The sequence below is a fragment of the Oncorhynchus mykiss genome, chromosome 28 (assembly GCF_013265735.2).
Source record: "Oncorhynchus mykiss isolate Arlee chromosome 28, USDA_OmykA_1.1, whole genome shotgun sequence".
Lineage (NCBI taxonomy): Eukaryota > Metazoa > Chordata > Actinopteri > Salmoniformes > Salmonidae > Oncorhynchus > Oncorhynchus mykiss.
In genome coordinates, this window is record NC_048592.1 from 27864371 (window position 1) to 27891681 (window position 27311).

General features: G+C 42.4%; 1 protein-coding gene across 2 annotated transcripts; it reads left to right on the forward strand.

The window, feature by feature from the left end:
- Positions 1-22007: 22007 nt before the first annotated feature.
- cryz (crystallin, zeta (quinone reductase)) lies at positions 22008-25758 on the forward strand. Of its 2 annotated transcripts, none has more exons than XM_036966720.1 (9): positions 22008-22143; positions 22425-22535; positions 22734-22886; positions 23144-23307; positions 23645-23696; positions 23844-24032; positions 24311-24412; positions 24518-24613; positions 25288-25758. In XM_036966720.1, the coding sequence occupies exons 1-9, from the start codon at positions 22141-22143 to the stop codon at positions 25447-25449; spliced, it is 1032 nt and encodes a 343-aa protein (XP_036822615.1). In that variant the 5' UTR covers positions 22008-22140; the 3' UTR covers positions 25450-25758. The 2 variants fall into 2 exon arrangements, with proteins under 2 accessions (XP_036822615.1, XP_036822616.1); XM_036966721.1 differs by having other exon boundaries at positions 23883-24032.
- The last annotated feature ends 1553 nt before the right edge of the window (positions 25759-27311 follow it).

The following is a 27311-nucleotide window of genomic DNA, read 5'->3' on the forward strand; positions in this document are numbered from 1 at the left end:
GAGAAGAAAGTACAGAGTTGTCAAATCTGCCAAGCAGTACAGAAGATGCCAGTTGTCTCACCACCTCATGTTTGGAGATACCCCAAAAAGGTGTGGCAGAGAATTCACATCGACTTCGCTGTAAAGGACAATAAGTACTTTTCAGTGATTGACAGCCATTCAAAGGGGTTGGAAGTTTTTCACATGACATCATCAAACGTAATTGAAAAGCTACAAAGCCTGTTTGCAGCCTACGGATTGTGCAAAGAAATCGTCTCTGATAATGGACCCCAGTTGGTCTATTCCGATTTCAAAATGAGTGGTCAACCCCAGAGGACATCCCCGATATCCCACGGACAGCTCTAGTCCTGACTGCTCACCAACGTTCCCAGAAAGCAACCTCAGCCCAAGTCAAGTTGCGCAACCAGCACTTGAAAGGTACCAAATCCAGATCCAGTAAACTCAAGGAGTGCCATAACGTAGACTGTGGAGCTTACAGTGCATTCAAAAACCTTCACTTTTCCACATTTTGTTGCGTTGCACCTTATTTTGAAATGTATGAAAATAAATAATTGAATCAATCTACAAACAATGCCCCACAATAACAAAGCAAAAACAGTTAAAAATGTATATATATTTTGGCAAAAGCAGAAATACCTTATTAACAGAAGTTCAGACCCTTTGCTATTAGACTCGAAATTGAGCTCAGGAGCATCCTGTTTCCATTTATCATGCTTGAGATGTTTCTACAACTTGATTGGAGTTCACTTGTGGTGATTGATTGGACATGACTTGGAAAGGTACACACCTGTCTATTTAAGGTCCCACAGTTGACAGTGCATGTCAGAGTAAAAACCAAGCCATGAGGTTGAAGGAATTGTCCGCAGAGCTCCGAGACAGGATTGTGTTGAGGAACAGATCTGGGGAAGGGTACCAAAAAATTCTGCAGCATTGAAGGTCCCCAAGAACATAGTAGCCTCCATCATTCTTAAATGAAAGAAGTTTGGAACCACCAAGCCGCTTCCTAGAGCCGGCCAAACTGAGCAATTGGGGGAGAAGGGCCTTGGTCAGGGAGGTAAACAAGAACCTGATGGTCACTCTGACAGAGCTCCAGAGTTCCTCTGTGGAGATAGGGAACCTTCCAGAAGGACAAACATCTCTGCAGCACTCCACTAATCAGGTCCTTATGGTAGAGTAGCCAGACAGAGGCCACTCCTCAGTAAAAGGCACATGACAGCCCACTTGAAGTTTGCCAAAAGGCACCTAAAGGACTCTCAGACCAAGAGAAACAAGATTCTCTTGACTGATGAAACGAGGATAGAACTATTTGGCCTGAAAGCCAAGCGTCACGTCTTGAGGAAACCAGACTCCGCTCATCACCTGGCCAATACCATCCATACGGTGAAGCATGGTGGTGGCAGCATTATGCTGTGGGGATGTTTTTCAGTGGCAGGGACAGAGAGATCCTTGATAAAAACCTGCTCCAGAGCGCTCGGGACCTCAGACTGGGCTGAAGGCTCACCTTCCAACAGGACAACAACCCTAAGCACACAACCAAGACAACGCAGTAGTGGCTTCTGGACAAGTCTCTCAATGTCCTTGAGTGGACCAGCCAGAGCCTGGACTTGAACCAGATCGAACATCTCTGGAGAGACCTGAAAATAGGTGTACAGCAACGCTCCCCATCCAACCTGACGGAGCTTGAGAGGATCTGCAGAGAAGAATGGGAGAAACTCCCCAAATACAGGTGTGCCAAGCTTGTAGTGTCATACCCAAGAAGACTCGAGGCTGTAATCGCTGCCAAAGGTGCTTCAACAAAGTACTGAACAGTTGTGTAAATATGATATTTCAGTTTTTTATTTGTAATAAATTTGCAAAGATTTCAAAAAAACTGTTTTTGCTTTGTCATTATTGGGTTTTGTGTGTAGATTGATGAGGGGAAAAAAATTATTTAATACATTTTAGAATAAGGTTTTAAAGTAACAACATGTGGAAAAAGTGTAATAGATTTGTCTATTAACATGGTAATATGCTTAGATACAATTATCACTTACCTGATTGGTTAATCCTGTGACCTATTAACTTTGATACTTTGATAGAACGTGCTGCCTCAAACATGCCCCTGTGTGGTACTACCATGTTTTGGATTAGTAAAGTTACTAAATGGAGCTCCCCTCTCCTTTCCAGTTATTAGTAGTTATTCTATATATTATAAAACCTAAAATACTACAATAGTAAAACTGCAAAACATTTGGCAAAGAAATGTACTTTATGTCCTGAATACAAAGCGTTATGTCACTGAATACCACTCTTCATATTTTCAAGCATAGTGGTGGCTGCATCATGTTATGGCAAGGACTAGGGTTTTTTTAGGATAAAAATAAATGGAATAGTGCTAAGCACAGGCAAAATCCGAGAGGAAAACCTGGTCCAGTCTGCATTCCAAGAGACACTGGGAAACAAATTCACCTTTCAGCAGGAAAATAACCTAAAACACAAGGCCAAATATACACTGGAGTTGCTTACCAAGATGACATTGAATGTTCCTGAGTGGCCTAGTTACAGTTTTGACTTAAATTGACTTGAAAATCTATTGCAAGACTTGAAAATGGCTGAAGAATTGTTTTAATAATGATGTGCAAATATTTTACAATCCAGGTGTGCAAAGCTCTTAGAGACTTACCCAAAAAAGACTCACAGCTGTAATTTCTGCCAAAGGTGATTATAACATGTATTGACTACTTATGTAAATGAGATATTTAATTTGCATAAACAAATGTGCATAAATAAATGAAGGGGGTTGAATACTTTCTGAAGGCACTGTAAGTCTTCACATTGCAGTGACTTTGATATAGCCAAAGTTCACAGTTCAACGCGCATGCACATGTGATTCTGTTGCTTACTCCGAACTGTGAGAAATATTTATTTTAGTATGAAAAAACTTTCATCTCATTTATCATGAGCTGCCATCTGTCTAAACAGTTTTGGGGAAGGGTGGCACGTCTGGACATGAGCACAGGAGCTGGCTCCCAGCAGAATGTTGGTTAGCTGTCAGAAAGGGATCATTTCTCTCCAGGACTCTTCTCAGATTCAAGGAGGCAGAGTGTTAAAATAGATAGAATTATAGAATTTATTTTTCAAAAGTGGTGATGTCACCAGACAGTCCAAAACTCTATCCCACCAAAAACCGCTTTCAAAACGCTCTTACACGAAAATGGCATTACAATAATTTATCACAATTTCACAGTATTATTCCAACCAAGTGTGGAAATAAAATCAGCAAAAAAAGAAACATCCCTTTTTCAGGACCCTATCTTTCAAAGATAATTTGTAAAAATCCAAATAACTTCACAGATCTTCATTGTAAAGGGTTTAAACACTGTTTCCCATGCTGGTTCAATGAACCATAAACAATTCATGAACATGCACCTGTGGAACGGTCATTAAGACACTAACAGCTTACAGACGGTAGGCAATTAAGGTCACAGTTATGAAAACTTAGGACACTAGAAGCCTTTCTACTGACTCTGAAAAACAGCAAAATAAAGATGCCCAGGGTCCCTGCTCATCTGTGTGAACGTGCCTTAGGCATGCTGCAAGGAGCCATGAGGACTGCAGATGCGGCCAGGGCAATAAATTGCAATGTCCGTACCGTGAAACGCCTTAGACAGAGCTACAGGGAGACAGGACGGACAGCTGATCGTCCTCGCAGTGGCAGACCATGTGTAACAACACCTGCACAGGATCGGTACATCTGAACATCACACCTGTGGGACAGGTACTGGATGACAACAACAACTGCTGGAGTTACACCGGGAACGCACAATCCCTCCATCAGTGCTCAGACTGTCCGCAATAGGCTGAGAGAGGCTGGACTGAGGGCTTGTAGGCCTGTTGTAAGGCAGGTCCTCACCAGACATCACCGGCAACAACGTCGCCTATGGGCACAAACCTACCGTCGCTGGACCAGACAGGACTGGCAAAAAGTGCTCTTCACTGACAAGTTGCGGTTTTGTCTCACCAGGGGTGGAGGATCGTCATGGTCTGGGGCGGTTTGTCACAGCATCATCGGACTGAGCTTGTTGTCATTGCAGGCAATCTGAACGCTGTGCATTACAGGGAAGACATCCTCCTCCCTCATGTGGTACCCTTCCTGCAGGCTCATCCTGACATGACCCTCCAGCATGACAATGCCACCAGCCACACTGCTCGTTCTGTGCGTGATTTCCTGCAAGACAGGAATGTCAGTGTTCTTCCATGGCCAGCGAAAAGCTCATTGAGCACGTATGGGATGGCTAGGGCCATTCCCCCCCAGAAATATCTGGGAACTTGCAGGTGCCTTGGTGGAAGAGTGGGGTAACATCTCACAGCAAGAACTGGAAAATCTGGTGCAGTCCATGAGGAGGAGATGCACTGCAGTACTTAATGCAGCTGGTGACCACACCAGATACTGACTGTTACCTTTGATTTTGAACCCCCTTTGTTCAGGGACACATTATTCCATTTCTGTTAGTCACATGTTTGTGGAACTGGTTAAGTTTATGTCTCAGTTGTTGAATCTTCTTATGTTCATACAAATATTTACAAATGTTTGCTGAAAATAAACGCATTTGACAGTGAGAGGACGTTTCTTTTCTTTCTGAGTTTATATATCAAACACAGAAAAATCATGTTTTTGACCTCACTGGGCCTTGAAGTATTATTGCTGCAAATTAATTAAAGTAAACCAAACTGTTGTTCATGAATTACTTACACAGCTTTCTGCAGATGGCAGGTTCACTGAATAGAAATCAGAGAAAACAACTAATCCACAAATTGACTATAAAGTGACGAATTGTAACATTGACTGGTTTAACATGCACCAGTTTTATTTACTGTTGTCATGGTATAGCAATGCACGTCTTATTGAAAAGCAGGGATGGGACCGAGTTACAATTTTGCAAGTCCTAAGCAAGTCTCAAGATTCGAGTCTCGAATCAAGTCTCAAGTAATAATGGGCAAGTCTCAAGTAAAGTCCACAGCTCAACTCACAAGTCCCTAATTTTGCGTTTCCAGTCCTCAAGTCAATGGTTAAATGTGTCATGCCAATTTCAGAGGAGGCACCACAGAGTTTTAATCTGCTAATCTGCTAATCTAACTGTGATTAATTAATAGTCGTTTTTACATGGGCAATGGTGGGAGTGGGACCAGATTTATATTTCAGCAGACCCTCTTATCCAGAGCAATTTACAGGAGCAATTAGGCGTAGCTGCCTTTGCTCAATCAATCAATTGTATTTATAAAACCCTTTTTACATCAGCTGATGTCACAACGAGCTATACAGAAACCCAGCCTAAAACAAGCAATGCAGAAAGGCACAGAGAGATTTTCCACCTAGTCAGCTCGGAGAGTTGAAACATTGACCTTTCAGTTACTGGCCCAATGCTCTTAACCGCTGGGCTACCAGCCCCCTAGATATACAGCTATTTTCTAAACAGGTCACATATAGACATTCTGGAAAAACTCCTGGCCCTAGGGAGGAAACCCTGTCAAACTGCAGCAACCTTATACTTGTCAATATTAATTATATTTTAAAACTAGACTTTCCTTTACACAGTCACAATTTGACAATATAACTCACAAGGCTGAGCTTGCATCATATAGGCCTATGCAACTGCAATTAAAAAGCAACTCACACAGTCTATTTATGTAATCCGTATCGTTGTGTTGTCGGATTAATTTCTGTTAATAATATCATTGAAAAGATCAAGGTAGCCTACTCAGCCAGACGCAGTTTAAATATAGCCTAAACCAAATTTGATCACGTTCATATTTTCTCCAAACACAAATAAATAGGCTACATAACATTACCACTTCATTCACCCTGGCCAGTGGGCAAGTGGGGACAGGGCGTTATCAGTAGCCTAGTTGATCAGGCTGAGAAATCGTCTTGTTTTCTTCCCAAACAGTTTAGTGTATGCTGCTGTAATATTTTTGTGAAGAGTTCTTGCTTGAGTATATCGGGAATGATGTGTTATCAAGTTTGCTACATGAATACCGGAGGACAGTGGAGCAGTGCACACTTTGCTAGATGACGTGCTTTGTGCCCTGCCTGCGCAACCTGTGATTTCCGTGAATCTGATTGGTCAAGAAACAGAACAGAACGCAAAGAACCTGCAGCACTCCGATATGAAGCACATATAGGCTTACATAGTGTGCGAGATGAAAAACAAGTCTTTCGAGTTATACAGCACAAGTCCAAGTTAAGTCACAAGTCATAGATACTCAAGTCGAAGTCAAGTGGCAAGTACTTTTTCTTTTTGCCAAGTCAAAATTTGAGACTCGAATAGTACTCCAGTCCAAGTCACATGACTCGATTCCACATCTCTGTTGAAAAGACTCAAACCAGGACCAGGTTTTCTTCCCTCTGAAAAAGACTCTGTGCAGTGGAGTGGGTCAAAAACATATTTTCTAACCCCTCATGACAACACATGGTAACCTCTGACCCTCTAGCCTGCGATCCTGTTCATCCATACACCTTCAGAGTCAACAGCAGCGTAGACAAACACAAACACCCTGGATATCTGTGTGTTCGTATTAATGGGTGTATCTGTCAATGTGTGTGCCTGAGAGTTTGCAGATATAGTCAAGAGGGTCTTCAAGTTCACCATGTAAAAAATTGCAGATAGACTCAAACAACTAACACACACATACCTGAAAGTACAAGCACAAACCCTGTACTTTAATCATATTAAATAGGCTACTCCATATGCTTTTGATCAGATTGGTCAATGTGAGTAATGATATAAGTCGTCTGGGCAACTGTAAAAATAGTCGACACAAAGACTTCCGAGTTGTGTTTAACTGACATTGTCCCCACTCCCGTTGACTGATGCTTTTGTTCAAGCAGCCATACACCCAAAACATTATTTGTGAGTAACCCAGAGGTTTACCCGATTATCTCAGTTTGTTTAGACCATTTGCCAGGCCTGAAATAGCCTGTCACTTAGCACCTGCTATTTACCAATTTCCTTCAATAGCGTGCCGGCAAACATTACTCCCTAGCTGCCGGGACAGACCAACGTAAAACAGGACAAAAATACAAAAACAAGATTTTACTGGCGTTACTCCATTTCAGAAATCAGAGAAAGCAGAATGACATGTCAAAGAGAGTCAGAGAGAGATGGGGGGAGTGAGAAAGAGACAGAGAATGAATGGACAAGAAAGACAAATTGACCTCCCTTCAAAGACATTCCTCTCCCACTGTTATGAGTTTATGAGTGATGAGGACTTAAGAGGAAAGCAGTTTAAGATATGATATGATAAACAAACAGTAACAGTGCATGAGCTTAAAAGATTACTGTGGGCACAATGGAAAGCATAACAAAGTTCTTAGGATGTGCCTTTTGAGCTTTTTCGTTTCTCGTAAGACAAGTGCATTAATCAATAAAATGACAGAAAGCACTTTGAAGCTACCCCTTAAAAATCAACACTTAAATTTGCTTGCAAGAGTAAATCCTGCTTTTGATGGATTATTAAGAGTGTATTTGAACACAGATTTGTAAATACATAGTTTTGTCTGTGTTAGAATTCTTTACTGGATCAATTTTAGTCCTTCTTAGCGAAGCACAGTCGGCATAACACAATCATGCACAACTACAGTGGCTACTGGGAAGCACAGTCGGCATACACAATCATGCACAATTACAGGAGCTATTGGGAAGCACAGTCACCATACACAATCATGCACAATTACAGGAGCTATTGGGAAGCACAGTCGGCATACACAATCATGCACAATTACAGGAGCTATTGGGAAGCACAGTCACCATACACAATCATGCACAATTACAGGAGCTATTGGGAAGCACAGTCACCATACACAATCATGCACAATTACAGGAGCTATTGGGAAGCACAGTCGGCATACACAATCATGCACAACTATAGTAGCTACTGAAAGTTGATCTTTGTTGAACTTTCACTGTTAGGATTTGTTTTTAAACACAGGTCTGTCCTATGAGGTATTTTTTTACGCATAGGAGCAGACACACACACAACACCACTCTATCACCAGCTGAGTCAAGGCAGGGATCTGTGTGTCTGAGTGTTGTCTGAGCAGTATGTCATCACACAACTCTCTGGAGAGCTCCTAAAGGTCTCCAAACAGTGGCATCTTCCTCACTGAGACTCACTTTATGTCAGTAACAGTGACTATTCCAAGACCTGTGGTAACATGAAGCCATGAAGCATTTTCCATCTGGTTTAGTCTGGGGCCTCCTGGCAGTTAGAAGATATAAAAAGCCTAGCGTGCCTGGCTCTCTTTCTGCCTCGTTCTGCCCCATGGAGATGAATGGCTGCTATCAGTGGATCCATCTGGCAACATGGCACTCCGCTCCCCATGCTTTCATCCCCACTCACAGGCCTGACAGCCACAGCCACCCGGCTTGCCAACAACAAGGACCTGCCAATCAGATCTTCCCCTGCTGCAATAACACTACTCTCTAGGCCAATCACATCGCTGGCCCTGTGGGAAACAACATGGAACTGTAGCATCCGTGCAGTTCTACAGTGCTGTAGCGATGTTTGGTTCTATCAGTAATGGTGATGCTGAGTGGACTGTAGGTGGAGTAAATGGGTGGTATACTGTAGATGTACTGTGTGGGGCCTCATAGTTGTAGGTAGCTTACCACTGTAGCTACATAGGTATTTCAATTCCATCTTTATTTATCCATATTGTATTCTCATTGAGCTAAAATCTATTTTGCTAAAGAGAATAGGTATGTTCCCCTCTGTTGCCTACTGTACTGTATGTACTGTACTAGCCTATATTGTGTAACACACCCATTCACTTAGCAGAAAACAGGCATATACAGTATGACCACTTGGATCTAGAGGCCTGTAGAGACCTGCAAGTTCTGTTAATTTGGATAATTTGATTAGTCTCCTCACCACAAAACAATTGTCACATCACTCATTGAAATCAAAGCTGTTAGTTGATTGAGTACACATTAAAAGTATATTACTTACTTATGTGTGCAATAAAGTGCATCCACCACAACTCCTCCTTCCCTCAAAATAATTTGGCATGATGACTTCACAATGTTTTGCTTTCATCAATATAATAATCTACAGTGTCTACAGTGCATTATTTGGTGAATAGTCAAGTCTACATGAAAAGCAACATCAGAGACTCTTTGTGTCTGTAAGGTCGGAATGACGGAAGGCCTAAACAGGTTTAAATAAACATCTTCACAGAGCTCCGGCATGCTGTTTAGCCTCGGTGAGTTGGTGTGTTGCTTTTGGAAGGATGACTGACTGACTTTCTTCAGCAATTAAGGATTTAAGCCAAGACGATTTAAACGTGTAGAAAAATGGGTGGATTTTGATAAGCCAGGTCGAAATAAAGTAAACTATTGTATTGATGTTGGTTAGTATTCTTACTTCCTTTATAAATCAGATGAGTCCGCAACTTCAAATACAGTTTGTTTTATTTATTTTTCCCCATAATTGAATTGAAAGAAAAGTTGTTTTTTTAAATTAGGATATTTTTTACATTTTGGATGGAATACCTTTATTCTGAATGAATTTCTTAAAGATATTCCAATTATTTCTGCCTGCTTTCACTAATTAGGGCTGTTTTTGGGTGAGCATTATGTAAAAAGTTGTAAATATTCCAAACTGGGAACGCTAACCGCTAACCCAACCTCTGACTTCATATTACAATGTTCTATCTACCCCCTTGATAGCTCTGATCAATTCAATAGTTGTTGATAATGGTCAACCTGCTGTTGATTTAGTTTTCTACATCTATCTCTCTACTTCCCATGTAATTGCTTCCTTTAGGCATTTCTAAATGAAGGTAAATGGAGACGAAGTCAGCTCAGCTGCTCTACTCTCTTCACCTCTATGCATGTACCCTCACCAAACCTCCATCCCCTCATCATTCCATTCCTCCTTCTCTGCCACCCCCTCTCCTCTATGTATCCCCTCAACACTCCTCTCTTCCTTCTCCCTCTCTTTAACCACTTCAGAGGGCTCCAGGAAATGACAGGGGAGCTGAATAACTACTGCTGGCCCACCGGCAAACAGGGAAAACAGCACCCTTCAAGAGAGGAGTGGGCTGGAGGAGAAGGTCAATTGGTAAAAGGTAAATTGACTAGGGCCCTGATAGAGACAGAAGTCCAAAGCTTATCATTTGACCACACAGGAACAGGTAGGGAAGAACAACTGGAATGGTAGTCAGTAACAGGCCACTTGTAAAGATCCATGCAGGAGCCTGGCCAACATTAGAAACTTGCAAATGTCAAGATACAAAACGGATGATATGTCTATTCTCATTTAGACATATACCATTCTAGTAAACTATGTGTATTTACTAATATTACTATATTTTACTGTACCACCACACCAGAGGTCACTGTACTAAATGGGAGCAATTTAGGTAACTAATAGTCTGGAGTGGACAGCATGTCCTTATTCAGGGCACTAAGATGGGCCGCCCTCAACCCAAATGAGTTCCAAAGCCCAGGAAAAGGCCAATTCATCCTGATGATGTCATTTCCACTAGTTACCAGCAACTTGCAGCCGGCCCTGCATGTGTCGGCCGGCTGAATAGAAAGTATCCGTCATTCACCGGCTGATTAATGAACTCCAGATGTGCCCGTCCTCCGATGTCAGGGCTCCCCGCCCCCTCGCTTTGTTGTGATAATGATACAGTACCCAGAGCACAACTGTTCATTTTATTTTCCGTCCATTTTCTCCAGGAGTGTAGCCGTGCAAGTCAGGGAGCCTAGGTTTGGGCTGCCTCCCGACAGCTGAGATGAAAGCAATGTTGAAGTATTCTACTTTCTCTGTTCAGTTTAATTCATTCATTCATACCACACACACACACACACAAGTGGAGGCTGCTGAGGGGAGGACGGCTCAAAATAATGGCTGGAATGGAGTGAATGGAATGGCATCTTCAATCGATCGCTGCCCACACCTACCCACCCGTCCAGCATCACTACTCTGGACGGTTCTGACTTAGAATATGTGGACAACTAAAAATACCTAGGTGTCTGGTTAGACTGTAAACTCTCCTTCCCCAGACTTACATTAAGCATCTCCATTCCAAAATGAAATTTAGAATCGGCTTCCAATTTCGCAACAAATCATCCTTCACTCATGCTGCCAAACATACCCCCGTAAAACTGACTATCCTACCGATCCTTGATTTCGGCAATGACATTTACAAAATAGCCTCCAACACTCTACTCAGCAAATTGGATGCAGTCTATCACAGTGCCATCCGTTTTGTCACCAAAGCCCCATATACTACCCACCACTGCGACCTGTATGCTCTCATTGGCTGGCCCTCGCTTCATATCTGTCGCCAAACCCACTGGCTCCAGGTCATCTATAAGTCGTTGCTAGGTAAATCCCTGCCTTATCTCAGCTCACTGGTCACCATATCAGCACCCACCCGCAGCACGCTCTCCAGCAGGTATATTTCACTGGTCACACCCAAAGCCAATTCCTCCTTCTGCTGCCTTTCCTTCCAGTTCTCTGCTGCCAATGACTTGAAAGACCTGCAAAAATCACTGAAGCTGGATACTCATACCTCCCTCACTAGCTTTAAGCACCAGCTGTCAGAGCAGCTAACAGATCACTGCACCTGTAAATAGCCCATCTGTAAATAGCCCATCCAACTACCTCATCACCATGTTGTTATTTATTTTGCTCCTTTGCACCCCAGTACCGCTACTTGCACACTCATCTTCTGCACATCCATCACCCCAGTGTTTAATGCTATACTAATAATTTTGCCACTATGGCCTATTTATTGCCTCACCCCCCTTATCCTACCTCATTTGCACCCACTGTATATAGACTTTTTTGTATTATTGATTGTATGTTTGTTTATTCCATGTATAACTGTGTTGTTGTTGTTTGTGTCACACTGCTTTGCTTTATCTTGGCCAGGTCGCAGTTGTAAATGAGAACTTGTTTTCAACTAGCCTACCTGGTTGAATAAAGGTTAAAAACAAACAAAAAACAAACATGGAAACCATGTGTTTTATGTATTTGATACCATTCCACTTATTCCGCTTCAGTCATTACCACGAGCCCGTCCTCCCCAATTAAGGTGCCACCAACCTCCTGTGCCACACACACTACCTCAGACATGGTTGTAATTGTAAACGGCTGCTGGTAGCTCTACTGTAAGCCGTGAGGTGGAGGGACCACCACGGGCCACTCATGTAGGCAATTCATAAAAATCATAGCTGTCAGGATCAAACGAGAGACACTTCCTGTTTGGGTCAGGTGACAACTTAAGGCATGCCGCGAGGAGGGTGGCTCTGTCTGAAGGGGACTGAGTAGGTAGAAGAAGTCGCCCCTAACCACTGATACTAGGGTCAGGTATTTTTCAACATCCTAAAGTTTAACTTTAGGATTGGAGTAGAGACATCTGATCCTAGCTTTGTGGTTAAGGGCGACTACTACTGTACGTCTAGCAAGTCAAACCCTGAACCTCACCCTAACCTTGACCCTCTGAAGCTCTGTAATTTACCTAGCAGACTAAAGTCCACTCCGTGGTGAAGGAAGTTTCTGATGACTCCACCAACGGAGTGGAGCAGAGACCAGGCATTGTGAAATCTAGCTCCGACTACATCGATTCACCCAAGGTCAATACTTTAAAAATATATATATTATGAAATGCCTGCCTTGTACCTATGTTTGTCCTCTGTAGTTGCGTGCCTTTCTTTGTTTGCTTAAATCCATACTTTTTCTATAAATGTAAATCAAATACAACCATCAACTGTTTGCTTATTACTGTTGCTCTAAGATGGCAGCTCAGCACAAATGTGCATGTGCCAATTGAATCTCAACAAGGAAACAGTTGGGTAGGGTAGGGTAGGGTTAGACATAATGGGTAGGGTAGGGTTAGACATAATGGGTAGGGTAGGGTTAGGCATAATGGGTAAGGTAGGGTTAGGCATAATGGGTAGGGTAGGGTTAGGCATAATGGGTAGGGTAGGGTTAGACATAATGGGTAGGGTAGGGTTAGACATAATGGGTAGGGTAAGGTTAGACATAATGTATAGGGTAGGGTTAGGCATAATGGGTAGGGTAGGGTGGGGTTAGACATAATGGGTAGGGTAGCGTTAGACATAATGTGTAGGGTAGGGTTAGACATAATGTGTAGGGTAGGGTTAGACATAATGGGTAGGAGAGGGTAGGGTTAGACATAATGGGTAGGAGAGGGTAGGGTTAGACATAATGGGTAGGGTAGGGTTAGGCATAATGGGTAGGTTAGGGTAGGGTTAGACATAATGGGTAGGGTAGGGTAGGGTTAGACATAATGGGTAGGGTAGGGTAGGGTAGGGTTAGACATAATGGGTAGGGTTAGGCATAACCCTACCCTTCAATTATGATCAAAAAGCACATTTTGTTTTCATTTATTTTTATGATATAGCCAATTTTTACTTTATGGCTGTGGTAACTAGTGACAACCGTGTTGAGGCTGATACAAGAGATGGTGGCCAAACAATCTCCCCCAAGGAGGTCGACAACACACACACTCACTCAAACACCACCCTCATCCTTTAGAGATAAGACTTGATGTGCCGTTCCCAAAACATAAAACGAAGCAAATCCTTCACTTTTTTAGGTTGTTTGTTAAAATGGTTCTGGAGGCTGGGGAAGCCAAACACATTCACATCTCTACACAAACAGAACTAGCTCATTTTTACATCACAAGCTGACCTCATAATGTTCCAGTGTTGACCTTTGATGAGATCCAGTCTTGATGCCAAGCCTAATGTAGAAGTACCACTGCTTGACTATCAGCTGCTCAACTCTCTTGACCCTTACCTGTGTGACTCTCTAATATTGACTTAAGTCAATCTGCTCCATTCAAAAATCTTATACATTTGACATAAAAACATTCACCTGTGGTATTGAAATGAGAGCTAATCGGGTGCGTGCATGGAAGGAACCAATTCTCTGCTCTACTCCACTTTAGGGGGCCCTAAGCGAGATTTGGTAGGGGGGCCCCTCCATCTCGCGGCAAAACGTTTTAGTTGACGGTGGAGAGAATTTTTTTGCTTTAAAGTTAATTTCCAGCAATTCCGCACATTTTGCCATGGGTGGAGAGATCTTTTTGCAGTTTTATAACTAATTTCATGCAATTCTACAATTCTAATTTTGCCATGGGGTGGAGCAATATTTGCAATTCTACACATTTACACATGACTTATGCCATGTTAATATGATATCTGAGTGAGAATGACTAACAAAATCAATGGGGGCCCACTGGAAGTCAGGGTCCCTGGGCATGTGCCCTACGTGCCTGGTCGGTATTCGGCCATGATTAATACAAGTTTAGACAGCTGTCTAGGCTAACTGCCAATTAAAAAATTGTTAGCTGACATGACTAATGGGGTGACTGTCAGTGACTGACATAAAAGAACAACAAATATATTTTTTTATTTTAAATTGGGGCGAGCACCCCCTACCGGCCGGGGGCCCTAAGCGACCTATTATGTTGCTTATGCCTAGGGCCAGCCCTGGAAGGAACAATGATAATTCTATATGCCCTTTGAAGTACCAGGCAATTTTCTCTCTTTTCTATGAGGGCCAATTTCTGTCAGACAAAGGGGGAGGAGATTTTCCAACTAAGGTCAGATTGACAGTAAGAGCAGTAATTACTTGGTGACTGAGGAGCAGTCTCCGCTATCCAATCAGCCACTGAAGGGACGTCCAGCAATCCAACCACCCGGCGTAGAGACACACTGCCAATCCTAATCTCTCACAACGAGCCACCCTGGACCTACAAGGCTCTATCAGTAAAGGGTGCATGCTGAATAATGATGCATGCAGGTGTCTACAATTTCCCCCTCGGTTAAAATCAATTACAGGTTATTTGTCTTATCCACCTTGAGGTCTGTGGCCAGCCAAGTGTTTATACTGCAGCATGCAGATTAAAAGGCACTCTAGCCTCCTCTTGAGGCCAAGTACAAACATGGAAGCTGCAGTGTGACCCATATCATACAGCTCTCTGCAGATTAGCAAAACACCCTCTAACATGTTAGTCATTTAGCAGATGCTCTTATCCAAGAGCAATTAGGGTTAAGCGCCTTGCTCAAGGGCACATCAACAGATTTTTCACCTAGTTGGCTCAGGGATTCGAACCAGGAACCTTTCGGTTATTAGCCCCACACTAGGCTATCTGCTGCCCCAAGCATGTTATCCACATTTTCTGAAACACTACCAAGGAAAATTTATTCAGACAGGTGGGCTATTAAGTTAGGCAGGGGGGGGGGGGGGGAGAACACCAAAATAATAGTAGGTGAAACACTGAACCGTAACTGGCCTTTGGCATCAAAATGTTCTATTGAAATATCTGTGTAACACTAGGGGAAACCCTGAAGTGAAGCTGGGCCTCCTGGTGGTTCAAAGCGGAGCCGGTGCAGTTCCTCCTGGTTAATGAGGCGGGTCTCCCTAATGAAGCATGCAAGAACCAAACGAGCCTGTACAGAACCTGACTGAATGGGTTCTGATCCGCAGGAAATGGGCTCTTAACCGCATGCCATATCCCCATCAGAGCCACTGTCAGAGATGAAAAAGGTGCTTGGTGGTCCATTGATGTATTTCCCCATAGTAATAATGAGTACTAACATCTCTCTCTTCACAGGCAAAGAGACCATCAGAGAGCAGCTGACTGTACTCAAATACAAAGCACGAATACATACACACATGGATGTGTGTGTTCTCCTGCACGCTTTGAGACAATATGGTGGGTGGTCTAAGCTAAAACAGATGAGGGAGTTGCACTGGAGGCAAAAGCAAAACACAAATGTGCACTTTGTTTTGTTACACAGGTGCCAGTTATCAAAAATGAAAGGGGTGGATTATTTAGTGAGATTAGATTTACAGTGAATTTACATCAAGGAAAAATAAGCCTTTGTCTTATGGCTAGGTTTGTGACTGACCTTGTCATAGACTTTCACTGTGGTTGGTAATGGACCTTTAAACTTCCTTCTGCTTTAGTCCACGAAAAACACCATAGTTGTATACACTCCACTCTTTGCTCTGTCTAGACTATAGAACAGAGGATTTCAACTCTTAAAGACAATTCATGGTTGATCCGAAATGTGGTTGGAGGGAGTGAAGCAATTGCGGAGGCCAAATTGAGCTCCGTACTGCATAGCCGTGCACCAAATTGAGCTCCGTACTGCATAGCCGTGCACCAAATTGAGCTCCGTACTGCATAGCCGTGCACCAAATTGAGCTCCGTACTGCATAGCCGTGCACCTCCCACATTTTGTAACAACGCGGCAGGCGCCGTGTATCTCCGCATTGACATGATTGGTTGACAGTAGGTGGGGGCTGGAGGTCCTGTGCAAACACAAACTCACTTGCTTGACAATAGCTCTTCTCAACAGCTCTGTGCTGCTCCACGAAGCACAACAAGTATGAATGCCCTGACTTCCGCAGAGTCCGTATCAGAGGAGAAATCTGTATACAAACGACGGAAAAGACGACAGACACCTGCAAAGACAACAGAGACATTAATCCAGTTGAGCTAAAGGACTGCTTGGACAATAGTTGGGCTTTGAGGTTCAGCTGGTTGCAAATCAGACTGTTGGTACTCATAGAACCTGTTGATGAATGAAAAGCTTTTACTATAGAGAATCGTAGGCTTGAGTTTTGAGTCAAGTAAAATGTTTATGTCACATGCACAAGTACAGTCAAATGCCTTTCTTGCAAACTCAAAACCCAACAATTCAATAATCAATAACAATGTAATACTACAAAAAACACGAGAAATAAGAAGAAATATTAAGAATACAATAAGTAAGCAAGCATACTATACAGTGCATTCGGGAAAGTATTCAGACCCCTTGACATTTTCCACATTTTGTTACGTTACAGCCTTATTCTAAAATGGATTAAATGTTTTTTTCCCCCTAATCAATTGACACACAATACTCAATAAGACAAAGCAAAAACAAGTTGACATTTTTGCTAATCTATTTTAAATATATGTGATAGGTTATATCCTTCTTGTTTGGCCCTGTCCGGGGGTGTCCTCAGATGGGGCCACAGTGTCTCCTGACCCCTCCTGTCTCAGTCGCCAGTATTTATGCTGCAGTAGTTTATGTGTCGTGGGGCTGGGGTCAGTTTTTTATATCTGGAGTACTTATCCTGTCCTATTCGGTGTCCTGTGTGAATCTAAGTGTTCGTTCTCTAATTCTCTCCTTCTCTCTTTCTTTCTCTCTCTCTGAGGACCTGAGCCCTGGGACCATGCCCCAGGACTACCTGACATGATGACTCCTTGCTGTCCCCAGTCCACCTGGCCGTGCTGCTGCTCCAGTTTCAACTGTTCTGCCTTATTATTATTCGACCATGCTGGTCATTTATGAACATTTGAACATCTTGGCCATGTTCTGTTATAATCTCCACCCGGCACAGCCAGAAGAGGACTGGCCACCCCACATAGCCTGGTTCCTCTCTAGGTTTCTTCCTAGGTTTTGGCCTTTCTAGGGAGTTTTTCCTAGCCACCGTGCTTCTACACCTGCATTGCTTGCTGTTTGGGGTTTTAGGCTGGGTTTCTGTACAGCACTTTGAGATATCAGCTGATGTACGAAGGGCTATATAAATACATTTGATTTGATTTGATATATCACAATTTACATAAGTATTCAGACCCTTTACTCAGTACTTTCAGCTTTGGCACCGATTATAGCCTCGAATCTTCTTTGGTATGACACTACAAGCTTGGCACACCTGTATTTGGGGAGTTTCTCCCATTATTCTCTGTAGATCCTCTCAAGCTCTGTCAGGTTGGATGGGGCCATTCTACGCTGCACAGCTATTTTCAGGTCTCTCCAGAGATGTTAGATTGGGTTCAAGTCCGGGCTCTGGCTGGGCGACTCAAGGACATTCAGAAACTTGTCCCGATGCCACTCCTGCATTGTCTTGGCTGTGTGCTTAGGGCCGTTGTCCTGTTGCAAGGTGAACCTTCACCCCAGTCTGAAGTCCTGGGTGCTCTGGAGCAGGTTTTCACCAAGGATCTCGCTGTACTTTGCTCCATTCATCTTTCCCTCGATCCTGACTAGACTCCAAGTCCCTGCTGCTGAAAACATCCCCACAGCATGATGCTGCCACCACCATGCTTCACCGTAGGGATGGTGCCAAGTTTCCTCCAGACGTAACGCTTGGCATTCAGGCGAAAGAGGTTTTCATCTTGGTTACATCAGACCAGAGAATCTTGTTACTCTAAGCGGGCTGTCATGTGCCTTTTACTGAGGAGTGGCTTGCGTCTGGCCACTCTACCATAAAGGCCTGATTGGTGGAGTGCTGCAGAGATGGTTGTCCTTCTGAAAGGTTCTCCCATCTCCACAGAGGAACTCTGGAGAAACATCTCAAGGATGATCAATAGAAACAGGATGCACATGCGCTCAATTTCGAGTCTTATACCAAAGGGTCTGAACACTTACGTACATAACACGTTTCTGTTATTATTTGTTTATACATTTGCAAAAATTTCTATAACCTGTTTTTGATTTTTCTTTATGGGGTATTGTGTATAGATTGCTAGATTGATGAGGATTTTGTATTTTATTTAAACCATTTAAAAATAAGGCTGTAAAAAAATGTGGAAAATGTAAAGGGGTCTGAATACTTTCCGAACGCACTGTATGTGCATATTATGTGTGAGTGAGCAGATGATGGAGTGAGTGCATCTGTGAGTGTAGGGCTCTGTGAGTATGCATAGACAGTACAAAAATAAAAAGTCAATAAAGATACAAGGTTAACTCTGTGTAGCTATTTTGTTAGCTATTTATCAGTCTTATTGCTTGGGGATAGAAGCTGTTCAAGAGGCTGTTGCTGTCAGACATGCACCGGTACCGCTTGCCGTGCGTTAGCAGAGAGTCTGAGAACATTGAGGCCTGAGAAGATTTCAATTCCAATAAATTCAGAGCACTTTTTGGAAATCAAGTCATTAACTTAACTTGGATCACATTTTTAGACATTGATATATGGCTAGTTGCTGTTGCTGTAGCTGGTAATGGACAATTGACCTCTATTCGTTTGAGATTTTCTGATTGGCTATTTCCATCAGAAAATGCATGTAGTCCTCCACCAGCACAGAGAGAAAGAGGAAGAGAGAGGCCGAACTCCGCGGAAAATTTGTCTCCCTCCAACAGGTGGCGATTTTTTATTGTTTCGCCCACCAAGCAGAATTTTTGTATGGAGGTCAATGAGATTGTCAAATTTGGTCAACACAAAGATTAATAGGTTACTTGCTAAGTGAGGTTTATTTGATTGAATAGAAGTTTCGTAATGCTTAAGTTGTTACTGATATAAGTACGACACGTGACATCCTGGCAAATTTGAGAAAAAAACCAATTGTCTCGAGGTGGCTATGCATATTCATGGATGAGACTATTAGCATAAAATACAGGCGGTTGACGTCAATAACCCTAATCAAATATTTTTTTAAAGATTACAATAATGAGATGTAATCCACCAATCCAAAGAAAGGATAAGCGGCGCTAGAGAGCACGCCGTGCCACTTTGTGGACAACAACTCCCACTGTTATGGCGGAGAGACATGTATCTTGTCAGTATATCCATAATCTTTGACCAGGACCTGACATTTGTGGCTCAGTTGAACCTCCAGACCATGGATACTTTGGACTGCGTAGAGAGATATCACACTGAGAATGCACTCTGAATTAAACACAGAACCACCACTGTTATACACAAGCATATCAGTAAAGCACTTCATACAGAAAAATGAATACATGAAAAACAAACTAAATTACAAACCAATATGATATTTCCCTGATTGCTGACAGTTAATCCAGAGTTTCTAAAGCCAGAATTTATTGCCACAGTGTACTGTAAAATTAAACATCAGCAGGGTAGCCTAGTGGTTAGAGCATAGGACTAATAACTGAAAGGTTGCAAGTTCGAATCCCCGACCTGACAAGGTACAAATCTGTCATTCTGCCCCTGAACAGGCAGTTAACCCACTGTTCCTAGGCCGTCATTGAAAATAAGAATTTAAATAAAGGTAAAATAAATCAAACATGAACAATCACAGCAGTGTTTTTCTGGCAACAAATGGAGGTCAATCCAAATGTCATGGTACAGTAGTTTCAATATAAGCAAGGATACTAGTCTGGAGAGTTTGATATGTTCAATGAGAACTAGAGCAGGAGGGTGATCTGACTTCCCAGAAACTGGGCTTCATCAAGCTGTCTGCATTAGACATGAAGCACAATAGGCTCGTGTCTGAAATAATGCAAAAGCTAGCAAAAAGCACACCCCATGGGTGGGTATAATTTGTGGAAGTTTCAAAGGGAATCGTTCCAACAACTTCGTAGAGGTTCGTCACTTCGTCACAAGGTTGCCAACAAACAACGCATCCAAAGATGTATAGCGGCAGAATAAAATACCGGGTAGGGAGTGCAATATTTCATTATGTTTTTCACTCACCACATTTATTCAAGGACAAACATTAAGAATAAGCTACGTGGCGAGTTGATGCCTATTCAGCAGCTAGGTGAATTGATCATGCTACTTTGTATGCGTTGTTTGTTGGCAACCTTGTACTTCACGAAATTTTTGTTACAGATTCCTGTTGGAACATTCCACAAATTATACCCACCCTGTGAGATGTCCCTTCTTGCTAAAAATATATTTGTTTAGACATAGTTTTTTGGATTGGATACGTGTATTTTCCATCCCAGCTAACAGATTGAGAGTATATTACTCCGTACCGTCTATAATGTACATCGTAAACTAATGCCAGCTAGCATGCTTGACTAATCATTCTTCTGCTATGGTATATTGGGGATTACACAATGTAATGTGCATCCCGCCACCTACTATGCGGGATGGAAACAAGATTCCCAAAAAACTGAACCACAAAAAAAAAAAAAAAATCTCAAGAGGAATCAGGGGGTGGGTCTTCCACCTCTTGCAAGTTCTCAGATGTAAAAAATCCTTAAATCCCACAAACTTCTCTGCCGCAGCCACAATAATGTCCAGTTTCGTAGACTTCTTTGAGACTTGTGCAGTCCATTTTATAACTGTGGCAATGAACAGAACAAAATCCAAATTTTTAACACACAGGTTATCTTTTGTCTGGCAGCAAACATTTACTACAGGCTGTGGTGTATCCACTACCATATTTTCACTTGCTTCACTTGTTCTCTCAATTATTTTAAGGAGATTCAATTGACCACTAAATTTGGCCACCTTCACAGGGCACTCCATGAACTCAGGATAATAATCCCCACCACAATTGGAACACTGTCCGTCCTTCTACACACCATTCTTCAGTATACGCTGTTCGTCTGCACTTCACTTGAAACATGACCAAATCCTTTACAAGTCTTACAGCGGTCTGGAAACTATAGCTCTTACAGCGTATCTTACATAACCAAGCTTCACATGCATAGGTATTTGTTCTTTATCAAAAAACAACAGGACTTCCAGACTTTCTTATTATGCGCCATTCACCCAGCGGGTCAGGCGCGTTTTACAGCATGACATCACAATCAGAACACGATCAAAACGATTGGGAACTATTTCACGCTGGGGAGTTTTACATGACACCGGGCAACAACCGCACCAGGAATTTTGAACATGAACATCCATCGTCACCCCTGAGATGACTCCTTTTATGGATGCTCTACTCCAAAATTCAAAACTTCTGTTGTCCGGATTATTTTGAGGCCCACTGCAATCTTCCTCTGCTCCTCAGAAATATATTGAATCAAGATAAGACCACTCCTGGTAACTCTCACAGACTCCACTTTCCAAGCGCATACCTTACAATTTTCGACACTTCAAATGGGTTTCCCACACATGCATCCAAAGAAGATGCGATTCCTTATAATTCACACGTAACCTTCACTGGAATCTTGGACAATTTCATGTTTGTTCCTGTTTCGATACCACTATCCGTCGCCAAATTTGCCTGACGCGCTGCTTGATTCGAACTCAACATCCACTTCCTGCTTAATGTTTTGAATGAAGTGCAATATGTATCAAACGAGAAAAGCGTTTTACGGTGGCGGAGAGTGTCAAATTCGGATGTTTATAATGTCATGTTGTCGCCACCGTGCGGATAGTTATTTTGAGACAGAAACCACTGACAGCTTCCTTGCATAAATGGTGAGTCCGTTTCGACTTTTATTGCCTTGATATGAAGTTTATGCTAGTTGTATTTTAGGAGCATTATAGTATTTGTACTCAAATGTCCTGCTGAAGTGATAAGTTAGCTTGGTAACCAGACAGTGCAGTGGCTCGTTTGGTAACGTTAGCTAAGTTCGCTAATGCCACTGCACTGTCCAAAGTCCACAAGCCACTCGTGTGTCTACTAACGTTACTACTTGCCAGCTAATGTAAGCTGCATGTAAAGGTTTTAGTTAGTTAGCTACTCCATTTGTGTGCAGATGGCAACAACACCCAAGTTAATGAGAGCCATTCGAGTGAGTGAGTTTGGAGGACCTTCCGTTTTGAAACTCTGCTCCAACATACCTGTGCCAAATCCAGGTCAGAAACAGGTAAAAATCATAAAATGATTCAAAAACGTTAGTAACTTACTATTGCAAACTGTAAAGTGCAAAGGACAATGGATACCTTTTACATATATTGTATTGCACTTCTTTCTACCTGTAGCTGTTTTCTAAGTTGTATTATGTTACTTAATTATAGTTCTGCAGAAGGTTCTCTATGTATGAAACAGCCTGTGTGTTATCCAGGTGCTAATCCATGTGCATGCGTGTGGAGTGAACCCCGTGGAGACCTACATCCGCTCTGGGACCTATGCCAGGAAGCCCAGCCTGCCCTACACTCCAGGGACTGACGTGTCAGGGGTCGTGGAAGCTGTCGGAGACAGAGTCCAACTCTTACAGGTGCTGATCTTACTGTACCATCCATCCCTAGGCTATCAGTAACATTATGATCACTGATGGTATTTAGTAACTATTCGCATGCGGCATGTGAAGTTTGTGAGAAAGTAATTGCTTACCAACATTTTGCTTTGAACACTCCTTGATTATATAGACTGAAATACTATGAGTAGTCATTCTGTGAATGTATTCATATTGAGTTTGTGTATGACTATACCATTAGTGGCTGGAGTGGAAGTCTGGTCTATTTTACCTTTCAGGCTGGTGACCGTGTGTTCACCACCGCCACAGAGACAGGAGGGTATGCTGAATACACTGTCGTGTCTGAGGACTGTGTCCACCGCCTGCCAGACCCCTTAGACTACAAACAGGGAGCTGCCATTGGGATCCCCTACTGCACCGCATACAGAGCTCTCTTCCATAAGTAAGAGACCAGCATTTTTTTGTTTTGTTTAAGGAGAACGGAATTCTGAACAGGTTATTTTTATGACAAGATGGGCGCAGAAGCAGGGAGACAGGGTTTAAGTGCATAGGGCTCACCGGTCCTACACCAATGTTTTGGTTGAGTTCTTTGGATTTGACATGGTTAGACAGACTCAGCATCACAATCGATATGATGTTCAATTAAGTTGAGATTCACCGACTCTCCTGCAAAAGAAGACTTATTATTATCTGTATTTACTAATAAAGTCTTTGATTGTGGGGTCTGTACAGTATAATGAGTGATTGAGTCTTATTCTCCATTGTGTCTTATGCTCCAGAGCACATGCTAAAGCAGGCGAGACAGTACTCATCCATGGAGCCAGCGGTGGGGTAAGATCAATGCTCTCTTCTGTTTAATGTCTGAGCTATAGTTATTTTCCCCCATTTTCATTTAATAAAGATCAAATGAATCTAAATTGCCTTTATTGCACTGCTTAATGACAAGTATTATTGGGGGGTTGATTTACTAGGGCCCAGTGTTTGTGGCCTTTTCCTTGGTGGTGTGTATCTTTTCAGGTGGGGGTGGCAGCGTGTCAGATGGCCAGAGCCTTGGGTCTGAGGGTCCTGGGGACAGCAGGAACCGCAGAAGGACTGGAGCTGGTCCTAAGGAATGGAGCTCACCAGGCCTTCAACCACAAAGAGGAAGGATACACTAGCAAAATCATGGTAGGTGGGAAGGAGTCATAGTTGCGGTCTCCATAGACCTGAATACATTTTAAGGACATTTTGTGTATGACTCTGTGGGTGACTGCTATTATGTTCTACTTTGACACCGATTAGCTTCTAAACCGGGGGGGGGGGGGGTAAAATAAAACACTTGTTATTACAGATAAAAATATTCAAATTTCTAACATGTTAGCCTAGGATAAGTTAAGAACTGGGGTGATGCTTTTGTAAACACAGGCTGTCTTAATGAGTTATGTCTGGGCAATTGTTTTTTACAGGATGCTACCAAGGGGCAAGGGGTAAATGTGATTGTGGAGATGCTGTCTAATGTGAACCTCAGCAATGACCTGCAGATGCTGGCCTACGGGGGGAGAGTGACGGTCGGTATATGTGTCATTTATTTGAGACTTTTAGAGCCACTGTTTTGAATATGTATTGGTTATTCATTGTTAATTCTTACTCAGTTTTCCTCTTTTGCTGTTTAGGTTGTTGGCAGTAGAGGCCCCATTGAAATCAACCCTCGAGACACCATGGCCAAAGAGTCCAGCATCATTGGTGTTGCCTTACCCTGCGCTACTGTTGTAAGAGTCTAGATTCCTAGTATAATATGTAGGTTCAGGCAGTGGTCGTTCTATAAATCATACATTCTGTAGTGTAAATTATACTCTACCCTTCAAAAGTTTGGGATCACTTACAAATGTTCTTGTTTTTGAAAGAAAAGCACTTTATTTTTTTCCATTTGAAATAAAATCAACTTGATCAGAAATACATTGTAGACATTAATGTTGTAAATGACTATTGTAGCTGGAAAGGGCTGATTTTTTTAATGGAATATCTACATAGGCATACAGAGGCCCATTATCAGCAACCATCACTCCTGTGTTCCAGTGGCACGTTGTGTTAGCTAATCCAAGTTTATCATTTTAAAAGGCTAATTGATCATTAGAAAACCCTTTTGCAATTATGTTAGCACAGCTGAAAACTGTTGTGCTGATTTAAAGAAGCAATAAAACTGGCCTTCCTTAGACTAGTTTAGTATCTGGAGCATTAGCACTTGTGGGCTCGATTACAGGCTCAAAATGGCCAGAAACAAAGGACTTTCTTCTGAAACTCGTCAGTCTATTCTTGTTCTGAGAAATGAAGGTTATTCTTTTAATTAATGGACAAAAATGCATTTTTTTTTCTTCAAAAATAAGGACATTTCGAAGTGACCCCAAATTTTTGAACGTTAGCGTATCTTCTGTTGTCTCTACAGGAAGAGAAAGCTGAGTGTGCCGCGGCCCTGTTTGCAGGGATGGATGCTGGATGGCTGAAGCCTGCTGTAGGAAAACAGTACACCCTGGACATGGCCTCCCAGGCCCATATTGACATCATAGACTGCCCTGGGGCTTCTGGGAAGATGGTACTGACCATGTGAATGGAACAGCTGTAGGATTACTGTGAAATGTTACTGATTTACATTGGGATGAAATTATGATTACTTTACATGTGTTTCATGCATATGGGATTAAAATAGCTGAAAATCTTGCCACAGACAAAGATGGTGTGGCTCACTTTTGGTGATCTTTGTGATTAATCATGTGCATTTCTAAACCAAGTTGTTGTCATTTCAATGCATTGGGTCAACAATATTTTTTGTTGTTGTGAAATAACTAATTGAATGCCATTTTTGTAAAATATTACAAAGAGAATGCCTCCTTTTCCAGATTAAATAATAGCGTTGAAGTGTGCAGTCTTTTACCTCTGTCAAGCACAAGTTAAGTCAGGAGTGAGTGTGACATCGTCCCATCCGGTGCCATCTCAGGTAACAGCCCTGCGAACTGAGCATGCTCAGAGAAGCACAGGTAACCTTACCCAGCCTCTCCAATACGAACACAGACAGTTGACTGTGAAACAGTAGAAGTGACTACCGTAACCTGGGCTGGTCAACATCGAAATGTTGAAGCACAATGAGTGCTGATGTTATATTGGACTGGTTGTAGAGGTATTCACCTGTAATAGAGTCACAGCTGATATGTGGATGGTCATTGATGGTGTATGGTTGGATTGGTTGGATTCTCTGGTCCATTTAGGCCTGCAGGTAAGACTTGATCTGGATAATGTTTATTCTATGCACAGTTGAAGTCGGAAGTTTACATGCACTTAGGTTGGAGTCATTAACTTGTTTTTCAACCATTCCACAAATGTCTTGATAACAAACTATAGTTTTGGCAAATCGGTCAGGACATCTACTTTGTGCATGACACAAGTCCTTTCTCCAACAATTGTTTACAGACAGATTATTTCACTTATAATTTACTGTATCACAATTCAAGTGGGTCAGAAGTTTACATACACAAAGTTGACTGTGCCTTAATTAAACAGCTTGGAAAATTCCAGAAAATTTTGTCATGGCTTTAGAAGCTTCTGATAGACTAATTGACATAATTTGAGTCAATTGGAGGTGTACTTGCGCATGTATTTCAAGGCCTACCTTCAAACTCAGTGCCTCTTTGCTTGACATCATGGGAAAATCAAAAGAAATCAGCCAAGACCTCAAAACAAAAATGGTTGACCTCCACAAGTCTGATTCATCCTTGGGAGCAATTTCCAAACGCCGTAAGGTACCACGTTCATCTGTACTAACAATAGTACGCAAGTATAAACACCATGGGACCACTAAGCCTTCATACCGCTCAGGAAGGAAATGCGTTCTGTCTCCTAGAGATGAGCATACTTTGGTGAGAAAAGTGCAAATCAATCCCAGGACAACAACAAAGGACCTTGTGAAGCTGCTGGAGGAAACGGGTACAAAGGTATCTATATCCACAGTAAAACGAGTCTTATATCGACATAACCTGAAAGGCCGCTCAGCAAGGAAGAAGCCACTGCTCCAAAACCGGCATAAAAAAGCTAGACTACGGTTTGCAACTGCACATAGGGACAAAGATTGTACTTTTTGGAGAAATGTCGTCTGATGAAAAAAAAATAGAACTGTTTGGCCATAATGACCATCGTCACCATCCCAACCGTGAGGGACGGGAGTGGCAGCATCATGTTGTGGGGGTGCTTAGCTGCAGGAGGGACTGGTGCACTTCACAAAATAGATGGCATCATGAGGAAAGAAAATTATGTGGATATATTGAAGCAACATCTCAAAACATCAGTCAGGAAGTTTAAGCTTGGTCGCAAATGGGTCTTCCAAATGGACAATGACCCCAAGCATACTTCAAAAGTTGTGGCAAAATGGCTTAAGGACATCAAAGTCAAGGTATTGGAGTGGCCATCACAAAGCTCTGA